Below are 20,576 nucleotides of genomic sequence, written 5' to 3' on the forward strand. Positions count from 1 at the left end.
AGAAAGGGATTGTGTGTGTGCGTGTGTGTGTGTGTGTGTGTGTGTGTGTGTGTGTTTAAACCTTGAATCTACAGTACCCAGGACAGTGTCTTTAAAAGAAAAATAGTAGATGCTCAATAAATGCCAAATTGAATTTCTTAAGTTCCATTACATATTTGTTAATGATCTAGGTTCTTAAATATTCCTCCTAAGTGAGCCCAATTAAGGGCTTCATCATCAAAATGACTTATTTTCCTGGTCCTGTCTTTCTATGAAGGCATGTTACATATCTTTTAGTTATACACCTGCAACAGGTCTCTCAAATCTATAGTTGGAATGATCCTTCTAAGCAATCAGGACATAAACATCATAAACATTCAGGCAGCAAATCTGGGTTATATTTTATATGCAACCTGCGAATATACTAGAGCAGAGGTGTCAAACATGTGGCCTACAACACTCCCAAGTGCAGCCCAACTAAAATAAAATGTGACTGGGAAATATTTAAGAAAATAAATAAAAATACAATAAAACATAGATAGTAATTATATTTTAAAACTAAGTCAATATATGGTCTCCAGGGATCCTTCTGTATGGTTCAGGACCCCTTTTCTATTTGAGTTTGATACCACTATGTTAGAGTCACTAATACTTTTGGAATTTGGTGACATCTCCCTGAATCCACCCTCAACAATTTGTAGGCAAGGCAGGGAAAGGATAGAATAGTAGTTCTCACCTGGGAATAAAACCTGGTAAATACAAAAGCCTGATGAGAAAATGGAGCTGCCACTGCGCTACAATCTTGGCCATCTTTCCTGCCATTATTCAAATTTTCTCTGCCAAAGTGATGGTGATGGCAACTGGCCGTGGTTTTCTGAAACTGCCTTAACTTACAGTCTTCAGTCTTCTTTTCTAGCTCAGTCATAAATCTTAATGTTGATGATCCAACAGGTGTTATGGTTGAGGGGCAATGACAGAATAGTTTTCCTTCTCTCTTCCTCTACTTTCAAGGCATATACATTAAGGGATACACCACATTTTACCTTCCATTGACAATTTCTAAAAAATTTAAAGGCTTTAGGTGTTAACAGATTCTGCTTTAAACTTGTTTTGGGGAAAATAATAGTTCCATGAATTCACTGGCATAAGTATTTCCTGCATTAAGATCACAACTCTTCACCTGCTCCTGTTCTATGGCATTCTTATCTTTGTCTCTACCATAAATCTTTCCAAAGAATACAACTCAAAGGTAAGCTTTCCCTTTCTCCTTAAGGAATCAATAAGCCACTAGAGCCATCTCTCACCTTCATCAAATGAATGACCTACCTCTTTTTATGATCATAAATGGCCTTGCCATGGTTCTTCTCCCATCCCTCCTCGTTAACACTAGAAGAATACTCACAATCACCATTTTTTCACTGACACTTGTAATTTGTAGTTTTACTTCTCATGAAATTGTTTTCTTCCATGTTCTGCAGGCATATAAAGTCACCAGTAGAATATTTGCACTACATTTAGTCTTTTTGAAGTGCCAGACAGTTGGGGAATCACCAAAAGTGACCCACAATTTTCATATGCAGTCCAGCCTAATCTCTTCCCTTACTGAATTCTAAGGTCTAGCTAATTATCCATCAGCATGTTTATACAGAATATATACGTTAAAGCCTAAGTAGAATTGCTCATCCAGCTGTATGTCATAATCTGGGCAATGTGTACTTTCCTATTTCAAGCATTTCTTTTCTCAGTGCAGATAGTAAAACTGAACTCCAATTTGTAGTTTTTTAGCAGATGAAATTAGAAATTAGCACAAATAAGTGAATAGGGCATTTGAAGAGCTTCATAATCGATTATAAATTCTTCCTCTGTTTGAGTTCTACATAGGATATTCTTTCCCAAAATACCAAAGTATTATGGTATTCTACAAAAAAAAAAAAAGGTAGCCAACAAGATGCTACAACACTTATTTGCACAAGACCCGTGTGGAAGTCAGGAAATCTGCGTGTTGGGCAGTGGAGAGGGCACTGCCATAGACTGGGAACTAAGTCTGTTGAACAGAATTTCATGAATTTCTTTAATTAGTCAGTCAATAAGCATTTATTAAGTACTCACTACGTGCCAGACACTGTGCTAAGTGCTAGGATACAAAGAAAGGTAAGAACGCCGTCCCTGCTCTTGAAGGGCTCACATTCTAATCCAAAAGGCAACATGTAAAATACGGTCTATATGAGACATATACTATGTAACTGGAAAGCAATCTCAGAGGGAAGGTACTAGCCATGGGTGGGGAAGCATGGACTCCGAAAGGCCTCTTGCAGAAGGTGGGCTATGAGCAGACTGAAGGATGGTTAAGGAAGTCAAGGGGCTAAGATGAGGCAGGGCAGCTGCGCCACGAGGGACAGCCTGTGAAAAAGATGGAGTGTCATGTGCAAGGAACAGCAAAAAGGACAGTGTGGCTGGATCAGAGTGTAAGTGAAAGGGAGCAAAGAGCAAGAAGACTAGAAAGTTAGGAAGATGCCAGGTTGTGAAGGGTTTTAAAAGCCCTCTAACGACTCTGAGTAATCAGAATGATCTCATCTAAAGACTTGTGATCTCATTATGTCTCTTTTGAGGGACCCATCCTCTTTTTTCGGTCATCAGCTAGCAAGTGCAGCAGGAGACAAAATTAGTAAGGTAGTACTATACAGTGGAACATGGTAGACCGTCTCGGTCCCCTCACACAAAAAACTGCATTTGAACCAGCACTGTCCAGGGGCCACTGTGCAAACCTGACAGACAGGACTTCACTTAAACAGTGTTCTTAGTAGAAGATTGTGAGGGATGATTTGAAAAGAGATTAAAGACTAGAATATTATGATAAAGTAATTATGCGAAGTGCTGGATGAGGCAGGAAGAGGTGGTGTTTTCATGGCACAAAAAGCCATATTTTTACTTCTGCCAGGGACCTATATGGTTTCTCACCTCTCTGAAATATCTTGTGAACCATCAGTGACACCTTGTTCTGCAGAAAGGGATTTTTCGTCTGGCATTCCAACTTTTTCCAGGAAGCAAAGAGCTGGGTCCGCTCGCATAGCATTGTACCTTTCATAACCTGGATGAAGACAGCAGGGAGCATTAGAAACAACATCAAACCTCAAAGTCTACCTTCATCTTGTACCACAGGACCTCAATTTCTGTCCTTGAATAGAATGCCACAACTTTTAATCATGCTTTTTAAAGTATCATAAACCTATAAACCATTATCACATTCTTTTAATTGCCAGGAAAATATTTCTAACTTGAAGTAGAAATTTTTGGGTAACACAGACAAAAAAAAAAACTTCTTCAAATATGATGTGAGCAAACATTAAGAACATATATAAACCCACATGTTTTTAGCTAACTGGAGCAACAGAGCTATTTCCCACCCGGCTGCACTATGAGGATTTCTCTAACTTTTCCACCATGCCCTGGGAACCTCACCAGTGGGAATTTCATCCTGCAGGACTGAATCAGCACTGGTACCTGTTCCTCATAACTACCCAATGCCCTTCTGATTGGAGGACAAAGTCACAAATTCTAAAACCTCCATTTCAGGAGAGGGCTCAGGAAAGACATCTCACTTCCCACCTGGCTGCATGACTTTGGGGCTTCTCTGACTTCTCTACCATGTGCTCCATGTTGGATTCTTTCTTCTTGCTTTTCAGTTTCCTTTTGGAGTTTGTCTTCCCCCATTAGATTGTAAACTCTGAAGGCAGGGACTGTTATATTTGTATTCTTAGTGCTCAGTATAGAGCGTGGCACACAGTAGGTGCTTAATAAATGTTTAATGATGTTAAGATGACAGAAAAATAGGAATCTAGCTTTGGAGCTCCCATTTTGCATATTTTTTTCACCCTGTAGCAAAGTCTAGGTTCTAATTTAGGCCTGTTCCCTTCATCACTGCTATTTTAACCCATGGGATCATATAGATTACAATGAAAAAGTCTGGCAATGTGATTAAAAAATATTAAGGGCAAAAAGTTAATTATTGTACCTACTTAATGTGATTAAAAGTGACTCAATAACTGAATTCACCAGTGCTAGAAGTAAATTTAATCAACTGTGTATAGACAAGAATCAATCTACGCCAAGCTCTAAAAATAAACAACTTACAGATTCCTTCTAATCTAGAAACAGGTTATAAGACATGATGCCACACAACAGAAAATATCTTATTTTTAAGTTTCCTAAAACATAAATCTGGTAATAGATGGCTTTTATAAGCAGATTAAGAAGAGGTATGCCAGTGAGGTACTGTTGGACAGAAATCTCTAGGAGATATGACAGATTTCTATAAGTATTTCTTTCTGAACTACTGCTAATCCATGCTCATAATTCTCAGTTATGAATGATGTGCAGTTGATTGTATGTGGAACCATTCCAAGTGTTAATAGAATGATTTTAATTTGTTGTTCCTTAGTTTCCTCATTAGCTTTGGCACCTCTGTTGGAAATATGCATTTGTTTTGATGATGATAATGATACATTTGGACACAATTTTCTCTTGGGGGCTCTTTTGCTCTTAATCTAAAGACACCATCAGCATAACAAGTGTTGCTCACTCAGAGCTAGTAACTTGTTAATACTGCCATGAAACTCTTTCATTAGCAGCATGTCATGACGGAAAGAATATCAGATTTGGTATCAGAAGACCCATGGGCCTTAATTCCTCACTTGTAAAATGAGTAGGCTGGACTACATGGAAACTAAGGGCTCTCCCAGCTCCAAATCTCTGACCTTCCCCCATAATAATAAAGCACTAGTCACAAGGAAGAATGAAAGGTAAAAAAAGAAAAATGTAGAAGGAAAAGTGAAAATAGCAAGAAAATAGGTCTGTAAGAACAACTGCCTTTCTCCTTTTCTTTCTTTCTCACTGTCCTTTCCAAGAGAATGGATATTACTACCATAATCGATTCTCTACACCTCTGATTTTCATCTTCATGAACCCAGGCCTCCCTAAGGGTGAGGGGGGGAAGCTGGAGTAGTCACTTTACCCAAACGTGAGCAATCACAAGCATGATACAGATGAGAAGTTCTGCTATGGGAACTTTTCTATTAACAAATGGAATGTCTGTGCGTAGCCTGAAATATCTAATGTATTAGTCTTGATCAGCTTTGAAACAAACCTTAGTGTTCTGTATGAATTTAAGCAATAACTTAGCAGGTGCAACTTGTTTAGATTATCATATCCATGTAACATTAAGAGTGTTCTGTGTTAGTTAATATTGAAAATAATGTAAGTAGAAAAGCTGATTCATAACCAAGGCAGGAAGCAGGATCTGAATGACCCTTTAATTTCCAAGTGTATTTATGCTCTAAATAATCCACTACCAGGGAAAGATAATCACTATAATTATCAGTCTTTTCTGAAGGAATCAAACTCATACATTATATTCTGGTCTGCTTTTAAAATTTGCCCATCTTCAGAATACTGCGATATCTTACTGTATATCTTTAGAATTTCAAGCTTATCTACTTTATGGCCTCACATTACGGTATCACTGGGTCCCTAAGACATCACATGCTTTCTCCTCTAAAATTAAGGTTAAATGACACAGTTATTTCCAATAGCTTACCATGAGGCTATAAAAATAGCTCTGGCACTGGTCTTTCCAAGAGTAAAAATCAAAATACTTGAATTTTAAATTGTGTTTGAGGAAATTTCCAAGGAATTATTAATGCAAGCAGCATATGGACAAGTTAATATCTCTGAGCTTTCATTAACTGTTAGTGAAATGCTAGAGTTAACAATCTTTCAAAGGTGGCATACATACCAAGTTATTTATTCCCTTGGGGGCTACCAGAGGGGGATTATGGCATCCTTTACATCTTAAGTTATTATAGCTTGATGATTATAGTTTAATTATCAATTAAACACTTCATCATGGATTACCTGAGGGCACAAATGGAACACCTGATGGGACCTGGGAAGAGGTAAAGGCCTACATATTTCACACCTCTCCCACAACTCAAAAATTCTCTTATGTGCTCCAGATTATTATAAAAAGTTTCTAGAACCATTTGTTGCAGTAGATGGACTATTAGCATGGAAATATTTGTGGACATATTTTAGCTCTAGTCATTATACTAACAGTACTAAGGATATCCAGAACTTAGTACAATGCCTGGCACATAGCAGGTATATTTATGGATTGATCGAAGTAGACTGGGAAAATAGGGATTATGTGGTTGATTTTGCACAACCCTACACAACTGAATTTTTCTTCCAGGGTATATTTGTGACAAACCTTTTCTAGCCTTTGAATCTCTAACCTATTGAAAATATTCTCACTATTACCATAACATGTGCATCCATTTGGGCTAATTTCCAAGATCTAGAAGTGAAATTTTACTGAAAGTGAAAAACATAACTGGATAATGACCAAATTGCCAATAGTAACTATATGAAAAACTTCAAAAGCTAGTGACCATGCATATTTTATCTCCTTACAACCGTCCAAGAGAAATTTACTTAATCCACTTAAAAGTCTCTCTGACAGTAGGGTTTTCTAAAGCAAACTTTTCCCTGGGGTGATTATTTATTGGGAGAAAATTATTAAATCTCCTAGGAATACACACCATGTTTGACCACTCCAATAAGAAGAGACTTATCGGCTTCTGCATCCCACCAATCCACTGGGATCTCCACGTAGTCAATATCAGGCAGCAAAACATCCAACTCTCTGTGGAAGACACAGCATGGATAGAAATTTTTCTGTATACAGACAAAAATTCACCATCCAACAATCCAACACCGTATCCCAAGGCCTCAGTGGTATCACACTTAAGAACAGAAGCAACAACATTAAAAAAGGACAGTCTTCTTTGGATAGCTCCATTCTGTTTTCGACTCTCCCAGAATGTTTTATGCAGTTAAATTTGTACATAATCAAATGCATGGGACTAAAATGAGAAGTCTAGTATTCAGCCTGCTCACAGAGGGGAAAATACAAACACTATTATTAATATAACAAGAACATCTGTACTAGTGTGGTCACGAATTGGGGGAGAAATGATAAGGAAGGGAATACTGGCCTGTGAGGGGTCAAGAGATGTGACATAATTATGGGTAGAGTACTCAAAACCTGTCAAGCGAAATATCTTTTATCTAGCTGTAAGACTAAATTCAATATTAAAAAAAAGTTCTACAAGACAGCGCTGTAACTCTCATTTAAATGACATGTTTTCAGCCGAATCAGGGGATTATGCTTCTGTTTGGTTTTCACTATCACAAAGACCCATAGAATCACAGAGTTCAAAGTACTTTAGAGACCCCCTAGTCTAGTCCAAACCCCTCAAAATGAGTCCACACTAGAACATACTCAAATGTGATTTTTAAAATTCTGCCATAGCACAATGCACTTCTTGAATGATTTAAATCAATTTGAAAGTTTTTAGCTACAATGGAAGCTTTACCCAAAAAGCCAGTATCTCTTCCTTATGTCTACTATATGAAATTATTCTAACTACAAATCACTCAAAATGGTAATTACTTCAACAGCCAACCTAAACTATAATCTTACTCTCAAAATAAATAAAGATGTTTGAAGGTGATGGTTTTCATATTCTTTCCAATTCTTTCTTCCTTTATAGCTCCCGTGATCACCCACACAGGGAGGTAGGATAGAAAAAAACTCAGTTCATCTTTTTGGTTGTTATCTGTAGCTATCTGAGCTTTGTTGATTCAGTCTCTCATCAGTGCTAAAAGGCAAAGAGAAGATGGAGCCCAAGGAAAAAGTCCAAGAAACAGAAGTTGGCTCATCTTATGATGGAGCTACCAACTCCACTAAAAATGACCATTATGTACTAATGCTCTGGTATCACTACCTCTACCTGAGAGTCCACATTCTGAGAGATACTGCTAATAATAAGGTGTGCTAAATCAAACGAGCTATAGAGTAGCAATAAAAATATCACCTAAAGGAGAGAGACAAATGTCTAAGGATACTAATTACAATCATGAGGAATGTAACCAAAGGTAATGTTCTGTGTAAACGGTATAATCCTTGAAGAAAACATACACAATTCTATGCTGACTTTGCACAGTCAAAGCTATGGCCTGGCTACAGTGGTTATACCTGGCAGGGGTTCCTTCAAATGCTTTATCTGCTGCTTCTCCCAGCACTTCGGATTTCAGGTAGTATAGCATCCGGACTCGAAGAAGCACCCTAAGAAAGATAAACTGATTAATGCAAATAAACTACAATACTTGGTTTGACTTTGTGCTCTTTGACACCATATGCCCTGGTATATTCTGTATTCCTTCCTGTTAATAATCTTGATAGAATATTACATCATTAGTATATGAAAATATTTTTTAAAATACAAAGTAGTCTACAATTGTAGGTCATTATGAATACCTCCGCCTTACAAAGGAGGAAGAATACCTGTTCAGTCACCCTATGAGACAAGAATAGAACAAAAAAAGAAGGTTTCCCCAACTGCTAGAAGATTGTTGTTGCTGGATTATAATACAGGCTTTGAAGTGATCTCTTGCCCTCCCAAGTTCCAATAAATTATCTCCTTGGTCACAAATATCTACTAAATGTGACTGACTTCCAAGGGGCTGGTTACAGATTGACTAGTTTGCTGAAGTGGTGGCATATCTGACACGTGGCAGGAATGAATTTAATTTTCATAAGAACACAGGTCCGACAAGTGTTGCTGATGGAGCAAAAGTTAAATTTTTCTAGTCTTTGGATAAAGATTTAGCACTAGCAGAGACCTTAAATGTCTTCTAATCTAAACCCCTCATTTTACAGAAGAAGGAACTAAAGTGCTGGAAGGCTGAGTGACTTGTCAAGGGCCACACAGGTAGTATATGACAGAGCAAGGAATGGGAATCCAAGCTCGCTGATTCCATATTCAGCCTTGCCCACTGTATCATACTGCTTCTAAGGGCAGTCTTAGGAAGTACTGTTTCTTCCCTAAGGATCTGCAGATAAACTAAGCTAATCTAGCTACCTGAGCTCATCTCGGGAAGACAGTAATTGATAAACTTTTTACCAAATACGCCTAATGCTGTTCTGGGGACAGAAAAGAAGTACATGATTTGATATCTGAGATTACGGAACTTAAAATTTAAAATGGAGGAACAATACAAATTAACATGTCACAGATTTAAGAAAGAAAAGAGATGAGTGTGCTTTGGATCAGCTGGGGAAGGAGAAGTATGTATTCTGATATGTACACAATTTTGGACCCAAGGCTCAAAGAATCTGAGCTCCTTGAGAGCTGGGACTGTGTCATTCTTTACATTTATAAATGTTCTCTCTGCCCAGCACAAGGTACACAGGAGTACTTAAAAAATACTTGTTGACTGAACGAATGGCCCTGCCTTAACTCAGCTCGTTCTGTAATTTATTCTATAAGCTGCTTAACACTGGTCACAAATTAGGTGCCACACAGACTAAAAGTCTGTGGACTCTGTAGTAGCCAGAGGACCAGGTATCATTGTGAATGGAAATACTTAATATTCTACTCACTGTAAATCAAACAACTGGGATAACTTTAAGATGCGAGCTTTGTTGTAATTGTTATTTTCAAAAGGTACAAGAAATAAAAATCCTCCGGGGAACCAACAAAGCAAGGCCACTCAGCAGTAGCAGTAGCTTCCAAGAGGGTCTAGAGTAAGAACTGAAATTTTCTCTGGCCTACGCAGAAGACTTTAGAACAGTCTCCTGGGAGTCTAGGGCAGCTGGAACATCAGATTTTCTGTAGAAAGAAGATCAGAGCTGTTTCTACTTCAGCTGAAAGAAGGGACAACACATTCGTTGTAAAAATATCTGTGATGTATGTAAGAAGAGAGTTCAAATCAATGGTATTCAATGTTCTCTAAATGACAAACTGACTGAAAAATGATAGGAGAAGCTGAGCGGCCCTTCCCTGGACAGCGTTCTACCTAGACCCCTGTCTTCCTGGAACAAGATGGTCTTCAAGCTCCTCTCAGGGGGTCAAGCGATCTTAGCTGATGTCTGCATACAGAGGAAAAGCAAGAATTGAAGCCAAATATTTTGTTTTAAGAAATAATAATTTTAGAGTTGGTGTCCTTTCATGATGTATGACCCTATCAGAAATGGCTGAGAACAGCTTTTCCACGATTCTCTGAAAGATGATCTTAATCAAGATACCCAATTAAACCCAAACTCAAGGGCCCTGAGCAACTGCCCCCTCCCCTTTCTCCGAACCATTCTCACCTCCCTTCCACAGTTCTCTCCAACACAACCTTTTCAGAGCCAGTCAAGCCAAGGCTCTCACTGCTCCCACATAGATTCTGCTTCTTCAAGCTACCCTCTGTACTTTTTCTTCCACACTATTTTTCCACTGTAGGAAGTACAGTGCCTCCCTCTCCACTACATTCCTTCAAGGTCCAACTCAAGATTTAACTTTCTCCAAGATGCCAAATTTATGCTCAGCTTTCTTTACTCTAGGTTCCCAGGCCTTCCTATTTGATTGATGTCACGTTATTCTGTATTTATTCCTATGCTGTTTTGTCATCAATTCTCTATTTGTAGATCTTAACCATTCAAGTAACTAGTAAGCTCCACAAGATTGGGAGTTACATGTCTAATTCTTTTTTTTTTTGTATCCCCCATAGCACCTAGTATGAAACAATGAAAAATATATTCTTCATAAACGCTTTTTAAGGAATTAAAGTGAAGTAGTGAAAAGATGCTTCCAAGGCCTTCTGCAAGAGTTGCGGAGGAAGATTGGAAGGCAAAGACTCGGGAATAATATTGGGAAGACCTGGATCCTCTTTAGTATAACAGCATTGGAGGATCTGCAGCTCCTGTCCTCCAGATGATGATTAGGTTGCCATCACAAGGAAGGGTTATAACAGGAACTAAACAATTTTTTGAGAACAAGATTTCCAAGAACTTCAAGAGTACACAGTGCACATGTGGGACAGGGGTCCAGGAAGAGGTGGTGTAAAGAAAGTAGTATAATTAAAGTATTTTAACCCTTGAATTTCAAAGTAACATACAGCAACATCTCCAACTTTCTTGATCTTCTTTACTGGAATAATTACCAGAACTTTAGGGCCTTCCCTCCAGTTCAAAGCATCTCTAACATTGGAGAGATGTTCTGAGGTAAAAGGGAAGTAGATCAGACACACTTACTTATTGCAATGTTGTTTAAGGTGTTTCTTGTAGCTGTCATCATGCAGGACAACTTCAGGGTTGCAGGTGGCCAACCAGTCTGCATTCTTTAACTCTGGAAGTAGCATCTGATTCTTTGTTTTCTTTCCCTTTCTCCCTCTGGGGACTGGGGCAGATAACCCTGTAAGGGCACAAGAATGAATGAGGGTTCATAATTGGGCGATGGCACAAAGATTTTGCCTAGCAAACATAAGTATTACATACATGGTGGCGATCAGACAATATATCTTTTGGCCTAGCAGTCTTGGTCTATGATCTACCTGGGACTCCAGATGAGCAAGAAACTAATTACAAATTGGCAGAAACAAAATATAAAAATTTAAAGGACTAAACAATCAACACAATGGTTGGTGATGATTAAATATGACACAGTATCTATCTTCATATAGCTTTCGATATAATTAAGGACACAAAACACACACAAAACAATCGCAATGGAAATGAAAAGTTAAAGTGTGTGATAATGTCTGTTAAGTTCAAAAGCAGTTCAGATAAAGGGTTACGCTTTAGAAATATAAAGGGCATCTCTGGGGCTGGAGACCAGGCAGAGGTGGTGCAGAGACAAAGATGTCATTGAAAATTTCTTGGTAGATGTAGGCCTCGAGAACAGGCAGAATCTGGATAAGTAGAACGAAGGGGGGTGGCGTGCGGAGGAGGGAGAAGGATGAGGAAGAGAAGAAGAGGGAAGAGAGAGCAGAGCAGAGGTGAGAATGATTCAGACTAAGCAAATTCAAACTCAGAAACAGGAACCAATCAACCCTTCCACCTTTATTGTGCAAGTCTTGGGAGACAGGTAAACTTCACACAGAGGGTTAAATGAACTGACACAAAATCATACAGGTGACAGTTGGCTAGTAAGTTCAAATTCCAGAGAAGCACTAACTAACAGTGAGAAAGCCAAGACCCTGCATAATGATGTGGGTCGTTTGAAAAGGCAGACACCAGAAGAGAGCCTGCAGGCCAAATCAGTACGGCCCTGACTGTTCTTACCCGAATGGTTCTGGAGAGCCTGGTTTTGTCCATCTTTTGTGGGTGTGATCAGATCCCATATGAAACTCTTAATCTTCTCATCTCCCTTGTAGTGTTTGACACAGTATACCAGGAGAGCCCGGCAGATCATCTCCATGTCCTTTTCATTAAGATGCCACTTGAATCTCCCATGAGTCAGGATATCCTTCCACCGTCCCCACCTGTGGGACAGAAATATCACAGGACACGAGCTATGAAAAACCGAGAATACCAGAGCCACAACATGATGGGAAAAGCCTCCAAAGACCACGAATGACCAAAAATACTTCTAGTTTCTTAATGGGTTGTTTGGCTTCCTCTTGTTGTTCTTTACTCGGGCCTGAGGGGTCCCAACACTTGTGTGGTGTATAACTGCGATGTCCAACACACCAGGCGTTGAAGTATTTCACACGAAACCATCAGAACCATAAGACAGGAGGGGCCGGCAATGAAACCAGGTTTAAATGAGTACAAAACCTCCCAGTAGCTACCCTCTTTGCCTCCAGTCTCTCTAACATCCCCATGATGCCATTACAAAGTGTTGTGAGTACAGAGAACCCAGGTGAATAAAGCAGAGTCAAGGTTAAGTACCTAGTGCATGTAGTATTCTCACATCAAGACGTGAATGCCAAAGCTTTCTTCTTTCACCCTAGCCAAAGGGGCCATATGACTTTTTCTCTTTGATTTTAGCACCTGTTACATGGGGTGCTTTATCCTTCTTGAGTGAAAAGCAGATAGAAAAATAAAATAAAACAGAACTAAGCAGTAAGTTGGCTATGGAGGTGAGAATGAGAGCAGAAGATAAAATCCTGGTGAGTAAAATACTGAGTGAAGTTCACAGTAACCCAAGGGAACTCTAAGGTAAAACTGTTCTGCCTTAATGGTTCCCTCAGAAGGAATGGAATACCGGTGAGACTTCAGAAAAAAACCAAAGCCAGGGCTGACAGGACCTGTTAGATATCCCCAACAAACCCTGTGGGAGTGGCATGACAGAGAGGAACAGGCAGGCATAACAGATACCCACCCGAAGATGAGCAGGTTCTTCTCTACCCGGAAGCATTCTGCCCGGAGGTAGCGCCGGGTTTTCTCATTTAGCCGCCTCGATCGGGTGGGCCTTTCATCAGAGTCACTGTCTAACTCAGAAAATTCCATCAGCTCGTCCTCCTCAAAAGAGTTGTAGTGTTTGGTCTGCTTTCTCACACGGGGCCGGTCGATCACTAAGCTTTCCTAGAGACAGAGAGGGGGCTGTTGTGGGAGAAGCACCTCTTCTCTCTCTCTCTCTCTCTCTCTCTCTCTCTCTTCTCTCTCTCTCTCTCTCTCTTTCTTTCTCATCCACACACACAGAAGTGATCCTTTGCCAGCCCTCTTTGCATCTAAAAGAGCCATTCTCAGGCACAAACCCTGGGCCCTGCCTGCCTCCCAAAACATAAATCTTATCACAGCAGAAAGAGTAGGAGGAATTCTCTTAAATAAGTCTGCCACCCCATGACAAGAAGAGGAAATTTCTTTGTTTTTCTGTTTTTTGTTTTAAATAAATGTGCTCCCCGGTCCTTAGTGCTGTCCATAGCCATGTTGTTGCTGCAACCAGTCTCATAGAGGTTCAGAAAGATAAAGTCCCATGAGGTCCAAAGTGGCAGTTTGATCTTGCCAAGAGAAACCACAGTGGTGACCCCAGCTGCTGGCTTAGAACGCAGAAAGCAAGCTGAACTCCGGAGACGCCGTCAGTCACCTTTCTATCTATCTCACCCTGATTCGTTATCCATTTTCCAATGACAATGCTTTAGACAATTGAACTACAGAAAAGCCTTTCACAGAAATATCCTTTCTAGCTCTAAGATTTCACCTATTGATATAGTGTCAAAGGCCATTTCCCTCAAGGTCAGCCAGCGTGACTTAGTCCCCCCCACCGCCTACAGCTCAGGTCTTCCCTCTTGATTCCTGTAGTGTCTTCCATGCTCGCCTCACTGGCTAAAATCAAACTTTAAAATGGGCAACAAAACTGTTTATTGGGTCTAAAAGTCTTGCTTCATGTCACTAAGGACATAATGGTTATTTTCCTCCCCTATATCAAAGAGAGAGGAACCTGATTATAAAACAACGGGTAAGTTTAACATGGGTAACAAACACACTACAGTAGAAAGAATGTTGGAATTGGAGCCAAAAGACCCCAAACTGTGTGACCCCAGGCAAGTCACTTCCTCTTGCTGAGACTTAGTTTCACCCCCAGAAAGATGTGATTATACTTGCCCTGCATCATGGGATTGTTGTGAGGAAAGGGATTTGTAAATCCCAAGTAAACGTGCAGTCCTTTTATTTATTTTAAAGCCTGTAACAGAGTTCTTGAAAACATCTGGTGGGCTCAGCTGTGGCTGTAGAGGGGGTATTGCAAGGTATAAGCAGGTGTGCCTCTGTGTACTATATTTATTTTAAGGTGAGCTGATAAAGTGAGGGAGAGATTCATAAAAACTAACATACAGAAAGACTTGGGGAAAAGGGCTGAACTGCCTCCTGAGCCTTAACTCATTACTTGATGCACTATCCTAATCTTAACAGTGAGCTCTTTGTCAAAGTAAGTATCAAAGCAGGGAGTAGATGATCCTCTCTTAGAGGGTTGGACTAGCTGACCTCCAAGGTACTAAATCTAAGAGTCTATGGTGCTAAGTCTTCCACATCATTACCAGGATAGCAGTACTCATTCATTCCTGGTTCCCATTTAAAAAGCTGGAAGAATTTACTACATCATGAAAACTCTAAGTGACTGTATGAAGTAGCAACGAAGGGCAATCTGCTAGGCCACCCAGGACCAATCCAGGACAGGTAGTGATAGTTCGTAAGTTCCTCCTGGGTCCTTTCCTTTTTCCATGGGCTCTGTTCTTAGCTCTGGAGCCCCCTGTCCTAATTCCCTAGCGCTGCATGTCCCCTAACCCACAGGAGGAATTTAGTTTGATAATAGTGACTGGGTGAGAAAGGGAAAAAATCCAGAAGTAATAAGCTAGAAGGTAGCAATAAAACTCTTCAATTAGAAAATTACTTGAAAACAGACGCAGTCCATGTGAGCATTATAAAACTGCAAATCATAGAAATCATACTGAAAATATATCTTTGCTAACTATGCTATACACCCGTATGTGGCTCTTGGGGAAACTTCTACCACAGGTCCAAGCCATAAAGAAAATTCCAGGCTTTTTCTATTTACCTATCCCTTCTAAAAGCAGATGTTTTCAGAGCGGTGCTAGTCACTGGATGGTTGGCTGCTTCCAATCCCACATTATTCAAAGGCAGCAGAGCACAATGAAAAGCACATGGGCTCTGGGTTAAAATCCCAGCCCTGCCACTGGCTGCCTCCCTGGGACCTCGGACAAGTCACTTAGCAGCTCTAGGTCTTTGCTTCCTCATTTGCAAAATGAAGACATTGGACTAGATGACCTCCAAGATCACTTCAAACTCTAAAACTTTAAGCTCATGACTAAAGAGAAGTGGGGTTTTTTTGTGTGTTTCTTCTATTTCAAGAAATTCAGCTCTATCAGAATGAACATGTAGAAACAGGAACTACATTTTAAGTAATCTGTGTAATCCTTTTCACCTTTCAGGGACCCAAAAAGGGAGGAACTAGTACAGGGAAAAGGTGGGCAGACGTGATGCCCCTTTGGAATCTTGAGTAATATTTTCACTGTGTTTGTATCTAAGTAGGACAGGTTGTGGAGGTAAAATGTAAAGAACACTGAGCTGGGAACAGGAGAACTGGATTTTAAGACCTGGCTCTTCCGCTAACCCACTGCATGATCTAGGGCAAGCTTCTCTGGGACTCAATTTCTTCATCCATAAACATAGGCATGCATAGCACATTTCTTTAGGGTGTACACACGTGGATTTTTTTTAAGGTTGACATTTACTGAATATTCAAATATAAAGGCCATTTTTATTTATTAAATAAACTAAGCTGAAACAACTTAAAAAATTAATAACTAAACTGTATTAAAAATGAACTTTAAAAAAAATGCAAACTTTAAAAAATGAGACACAAAATACCAATTAAAAGTAAAGATATTAGAGCATGCCTGGAGGGGCAAGGGGGTGTGGATCACATGATCACTAATGCTCTCTTTTGGCACTAAAATTCAGATTTGAATTTCCCACAGTTACCTAAGTTGTGGGTATATTTTTGTTCTGATGTTTTGTCCTAATCAATACAGAAATAAACAAATATAAACCAAAACATATTTGACCCTCTACCTTCTCATTCTTTGCATCAGTGTCCAGTTCAGCTATTTTAGCCCATTTCTGCCAAAAGTTGGGGTCATCTAAGGAAATGTCAGTCCTATTCCCTGAAGCCACAAAGCTAGCCTGTGAAGAAGATAACAGTACATCAACAAACTGCAGTCAAAGAGCATGAACTAGTAATACGCTTGAGTTATTTCATACACATTCAAAACTAAAACTTTCAATAGAATACCACAGATAAAGGTATATGATGCTCAAGTCTATTCATTTATTAAAAGCCAGTGCAAAAAGCTTCATTTTCATCCATAGACTCACTGAATATTAACTCAAAATTTGGACATTCATACTCAACCTAGTTCTCTTCAAATAAGAAAATAAATTTTGCTACTGTTTTTCAGCCATGTCCTACTCTTCATGACCCAACTAGGGTTTTCTTGGCAAAGACATTGGAGTGGTTTGCTATTTCCTTCTCTAACTCATTTTAAATAGCAAGGAACTGACGCAAAAAGGTTAAGTAACTTGCCCAGAGTCATAAGTGTCTAAGGGAGATTTGAACTCAGTAAGCTGTCTTCCTGACATCAGGTCCAGTATTCTATCCATTGAGCCATCTAGCTACCCTCCATATCTGGAGGCAGTAACCTTGCAAGGGTTAACTCTAGAGAAGCACTACTTGGCTTTTATTTTCACTGAAAGCATTAGTATCACTCTCTTTATAAATTAAAGCATAAAGTATCCTGATGAAAAATAAATCAAATACTGCAAGAGGAAAGGGCTCTTTCCTTTGGCCTATAGAAAAACATGGATCTAAGCAGCCACACAATGCTGAGAGGTCATTCTGCCATGGTATAAAGAGCACTGAGCTATAAATCTGAAAACTGGGTTCAAGTCTGGTCTCTGCCACTTACCAGGTAGGTGAGCAACTCAGTTAACACTGCAAAGTCTACTTCCTTATCTGTGAAATGGGGAACATAATACCTACCTCACAGGGGATGTTGTGATATTAAGACAATATATGCAAAGAGCTTTATAAATATATGTTATCATCATGTCATTACCGTCAATATCTCGGGTGAAATCTCTATTCCCATGGAATTAAAAATACATAAACACACACAATATAAATCTCCAGTATTTTTTAGAACTAAACTGTCTATAAGAATTTCTATTCTTAGATACTAATCAAGGAATACTCATTCGTATAATATTTTATGATTCAAATGTACCCCTGCTGGAATATATCTATGGCCCATATCACCAAGATACTTGTTATTTTGAACACTAAACTTCAGTTTGAAATGGTCTTCTGTCTTGTCTGGGATACTACATTTTGCCCCCACATACGGACCTGAATTTTGAAATGAGCAGCAGTTGAAATGAGTGTGTATAACCACACACTTTCATATGGACTCCTATAATTTTTGTGTGTATTTACACTTAAGAGAATCAGAATCTTGGCTGGTAAAAGCCAAAGGAAAAAACTGCCCGAGCCAGAGAAGACTGATGGTAAGTGGGCAGGAGAAGACTTAAGTGATTAGCAAAAAAGCTCTGTACCTTGGCAAAGGTAGATCCCTTTCCTTCAGACTGGATGGTGATAGTGTGGGTTCTTCTTTGTAGGATCTGATCTATATCTTCTTCACAAAATTTGGAACCTTCATCTTCTTCATCCATCAAGGCTCCATAAGCTCCTTTCCGAAGCAAGTCCTCCACCTCCATCTTTGTGAGCTGCTGTACCTAAACCACCACCACCCCCCCAAAAAAAGAAAAAGAAAAGGCATTTGCCAAAGTGAAAAGAAAATGCACTGTTTTTAAGGAAGTAAAAATTTAAGGAATCTAAGGAATTAATTTACACTGAGTTGACAATTGTTTCTACTACAGACTTGTGATATACACAAGTTCTGAGCATGACACACTGCCCCAGGATTTAGTGGATCAAGGCTGTTGCCAAGTATCACAAAATTACTAAAAGAAGATTCGTACACACATTACGGAAAAGGGAAGAATTGGCATTTTGATTTCTTCAGTTTGACAACATCCTTAAAAAAAATGTCCTGATGGGGAAAACTTACATGTATTGATACAAAGTGAACTGAGCAGAACCTGGAGAATATCGTACACAGTGATACAATACTGTATAATGATCAACTATGAATGACTTAGCTATTCTCAGCAATACGATGATCCAAGACAATTCTGAAGAACTCATGATGAAAAACGTTATCCACCTCTAGAGAAAGAACTGATGCAGTGTGAATGCAGATCGAAACATACTCTTTTTTACTTTATATTTTGGTTTTTTTGTCTGAGTTTTCTTTTGTAACATGAATAAAATAGAAATGTGTTTTGCACGACCACACATCTATAGTCTATATCAAATCACTTGCCTTCTCAATGATGGGGTAGGGAAGAATTTAAAACTCAAAATTCTTAAAAAACGAATGTTAAAAATCTTTACAGGGGCAGCTAGGTGGTGCAATGGATAGTGTGCCTGCCCTGGAGTCAGGAGGACCTGAATTCAAATCCAGCCTCAGACATGTAACACATACTAACTGTATGACCCTGGGCAAGTCACTTAGCCGCCCCCCCCAACCTTTACATATAATAGAAAAAAAAAAATTTAAAAATGTCCAGATGTGCCATATGAGCTAGCAAAGGGCGATTTATACAAAATACGTACATTGGGATGACAGATTCAGAGCTGGGAAGGAACCTGAAAGGTCCCTGAGTCAAACCTTGTCATCTGTAAGATGAGGACACTGTGGACTAAAAAGGCTACATATTGGAAGTAACATCAGTTTTTGTATTAAAAAGGCTCTCCTTTCTTAACTTATTCTCACTACTGTAGTACTTTTGTTTATGTACCTCTTGTACTCTTACTATATTCTACTTTTCAACATAATATTTACGCATATATTTTATCTATGCTCCTGGACTTCTAGTTCTGCAAGAGAACACAGTGTGTTTGTTGTTGTTGTTTTTTAAATCTTCTGTCTTCCTGAGTGGCTCGCAGCTAGTTAAGTGTCTGATTAATGAATGCCGAATACTGCTGAGGTATGATTACTTCAACAAGTTGTTACAAATAAGAAAGAAAGAAAACCCTACTTCCTAGTAAGAATGTGGCTTTCTTTGTGCCAATTATCACAGACTAAAACTATTACATTTCCTGTCCTGCACTGATGACTTGATGTACTCATTACAGTAACAAGACACTGCAACATCTGAAAATTTTAACTTAAAATAGCACAGCGTCCTGTTTCAAAGACATTTTAGTTGCCTGTATTTTACAACATGCACAAGTTAAACTCCAGGGAACAAGATTCTTACCTCAAGCCATTCAGGTTTTTTCCTTCTTCATATTATTTTATTATATTGGGAAATCAGAGCATTGACCAACTATTTAAGCAGTTCTTTCTTTTTTTAATTTAGTATTTTATTTTTTCCCAATTACATGTAAAGATATTTTTTAACATTCATTTTTTAAAATTATGAGTTTCAAATTCTCTCCCTTCCTCTCCCCACTCATAGAGAAGGCAAGCAATTTGATACAGGTTATACTTGTGGAATCATGCAAAACTTATTTCCATATCAGTCATGTTGTGAAAGAAAACATAACTCTCCCCACCAAAAAACCCCCCCAAAAAATAAAGTAAAAAAAAGTATTCTTTGATCTGCATTCAGACTCCATTGGTTCTTTCTCTGGAGATGGATAGCATTTTGCATCATTAGTCCTTTGGAATTACCCTGGATCATTGTACTGCTGAGAATAACTAGGTCATTTACAGTTGATCACTGTACAATGTTACTGTTACTATGTACAATGTTCTCTTGGTTCTGCTCATTTCATTTTGCATCAGTTCATGTAAGTTTTTTCAGGTTTTTCTGAGAGCATCCTCTCGTCATTTCTCATAGTATAGTATAATAATATTCCATCACCAATCACGTACTACAACTCGTTCAGCCTCAATTTCCAATTCTTTGCCACCATTAAAAAAGCTGCTAGAAATATGTGTGTATATATACATTCTTTTCCTTTTTGTTTTTTCTCTCTTTGGGATACATAGACCTAGTGATGGTATTGCTGGGTCAAAGGAAAGGCACAATTTTATAGCTCTTTGGGCACAGTTCCAAATTCTTCTGCAGAATGGCTGGATCAGTTCACAACTCCACCCAAAGCAGTAATGTCTCAATTTTCCCA

The 20,576-nt window shown here is 39.0% G+C and overlaps 1 protein-coding gene across 8 annotated transcripts in view; it reads right to left on the reverse strand.

Moving 5' to 3' along the window:
• CHD6 (chromodomain helicase DNA binding protein 6) overlaps positions 1-20,576 on the reverse strand; it is a 183,841-nt gene that overhangs the window by 36,079 nt on the left and 127,186 nt on the right. For all 8 annotated transcript variants that reach the window (XM_020998890.2, XM_020998891.2, XM_020998892.2 and 5 more), the window contains 8 exons: positions 17,936-18,115; positions 16,397-16,507; positions 13,188-13,390; positions 12,146-12,345; positions 11,117-11,276; positions 8,075-8,164; positions 6,576-6,679; positions 2,938-3,067 (listed from right to left, as the gene is read on the reverse strand). In XM_020998890.2, coding sequence (XP_020854549.1) covers positions 2,938-3,067; positions 6,576-6,679; positions 8,075-8,164; positions 11,117-11,276; positions 12,146-12,345; positions 13,188-13,390; positions 16,397-16,507; positions 17,936-18,115 — 1,178 coding nt within the window. The remainder of the gene's footprint in view (positions 1-2,937; positions 3,068-6,575; positions 6,680-8,074; positions 8,165-11,116; positions 11,277-12,145; positions 12,346-13,187; positions 13,391-16,396; positions 16,508-17,935; positions 18,116-20,576) is intronic.

This window comes from Phascolarctos cinereus, unplaced genomic scaffold (genome assembly GCF_003287225.1).
Source record: "Phascolarctos cinereus isolate Bilbo 61053 unplaced genomic scaffold, phaCin_HiC Scaffold_2;HRSCAF=192, whole genome shotgun sequence".
NCBI lineage: Eukaryota > Metazoa > Chordata > Mammalia > Diprotodontia > Phascolarctidae > Phascolarctos > Phascolarctos cinereus.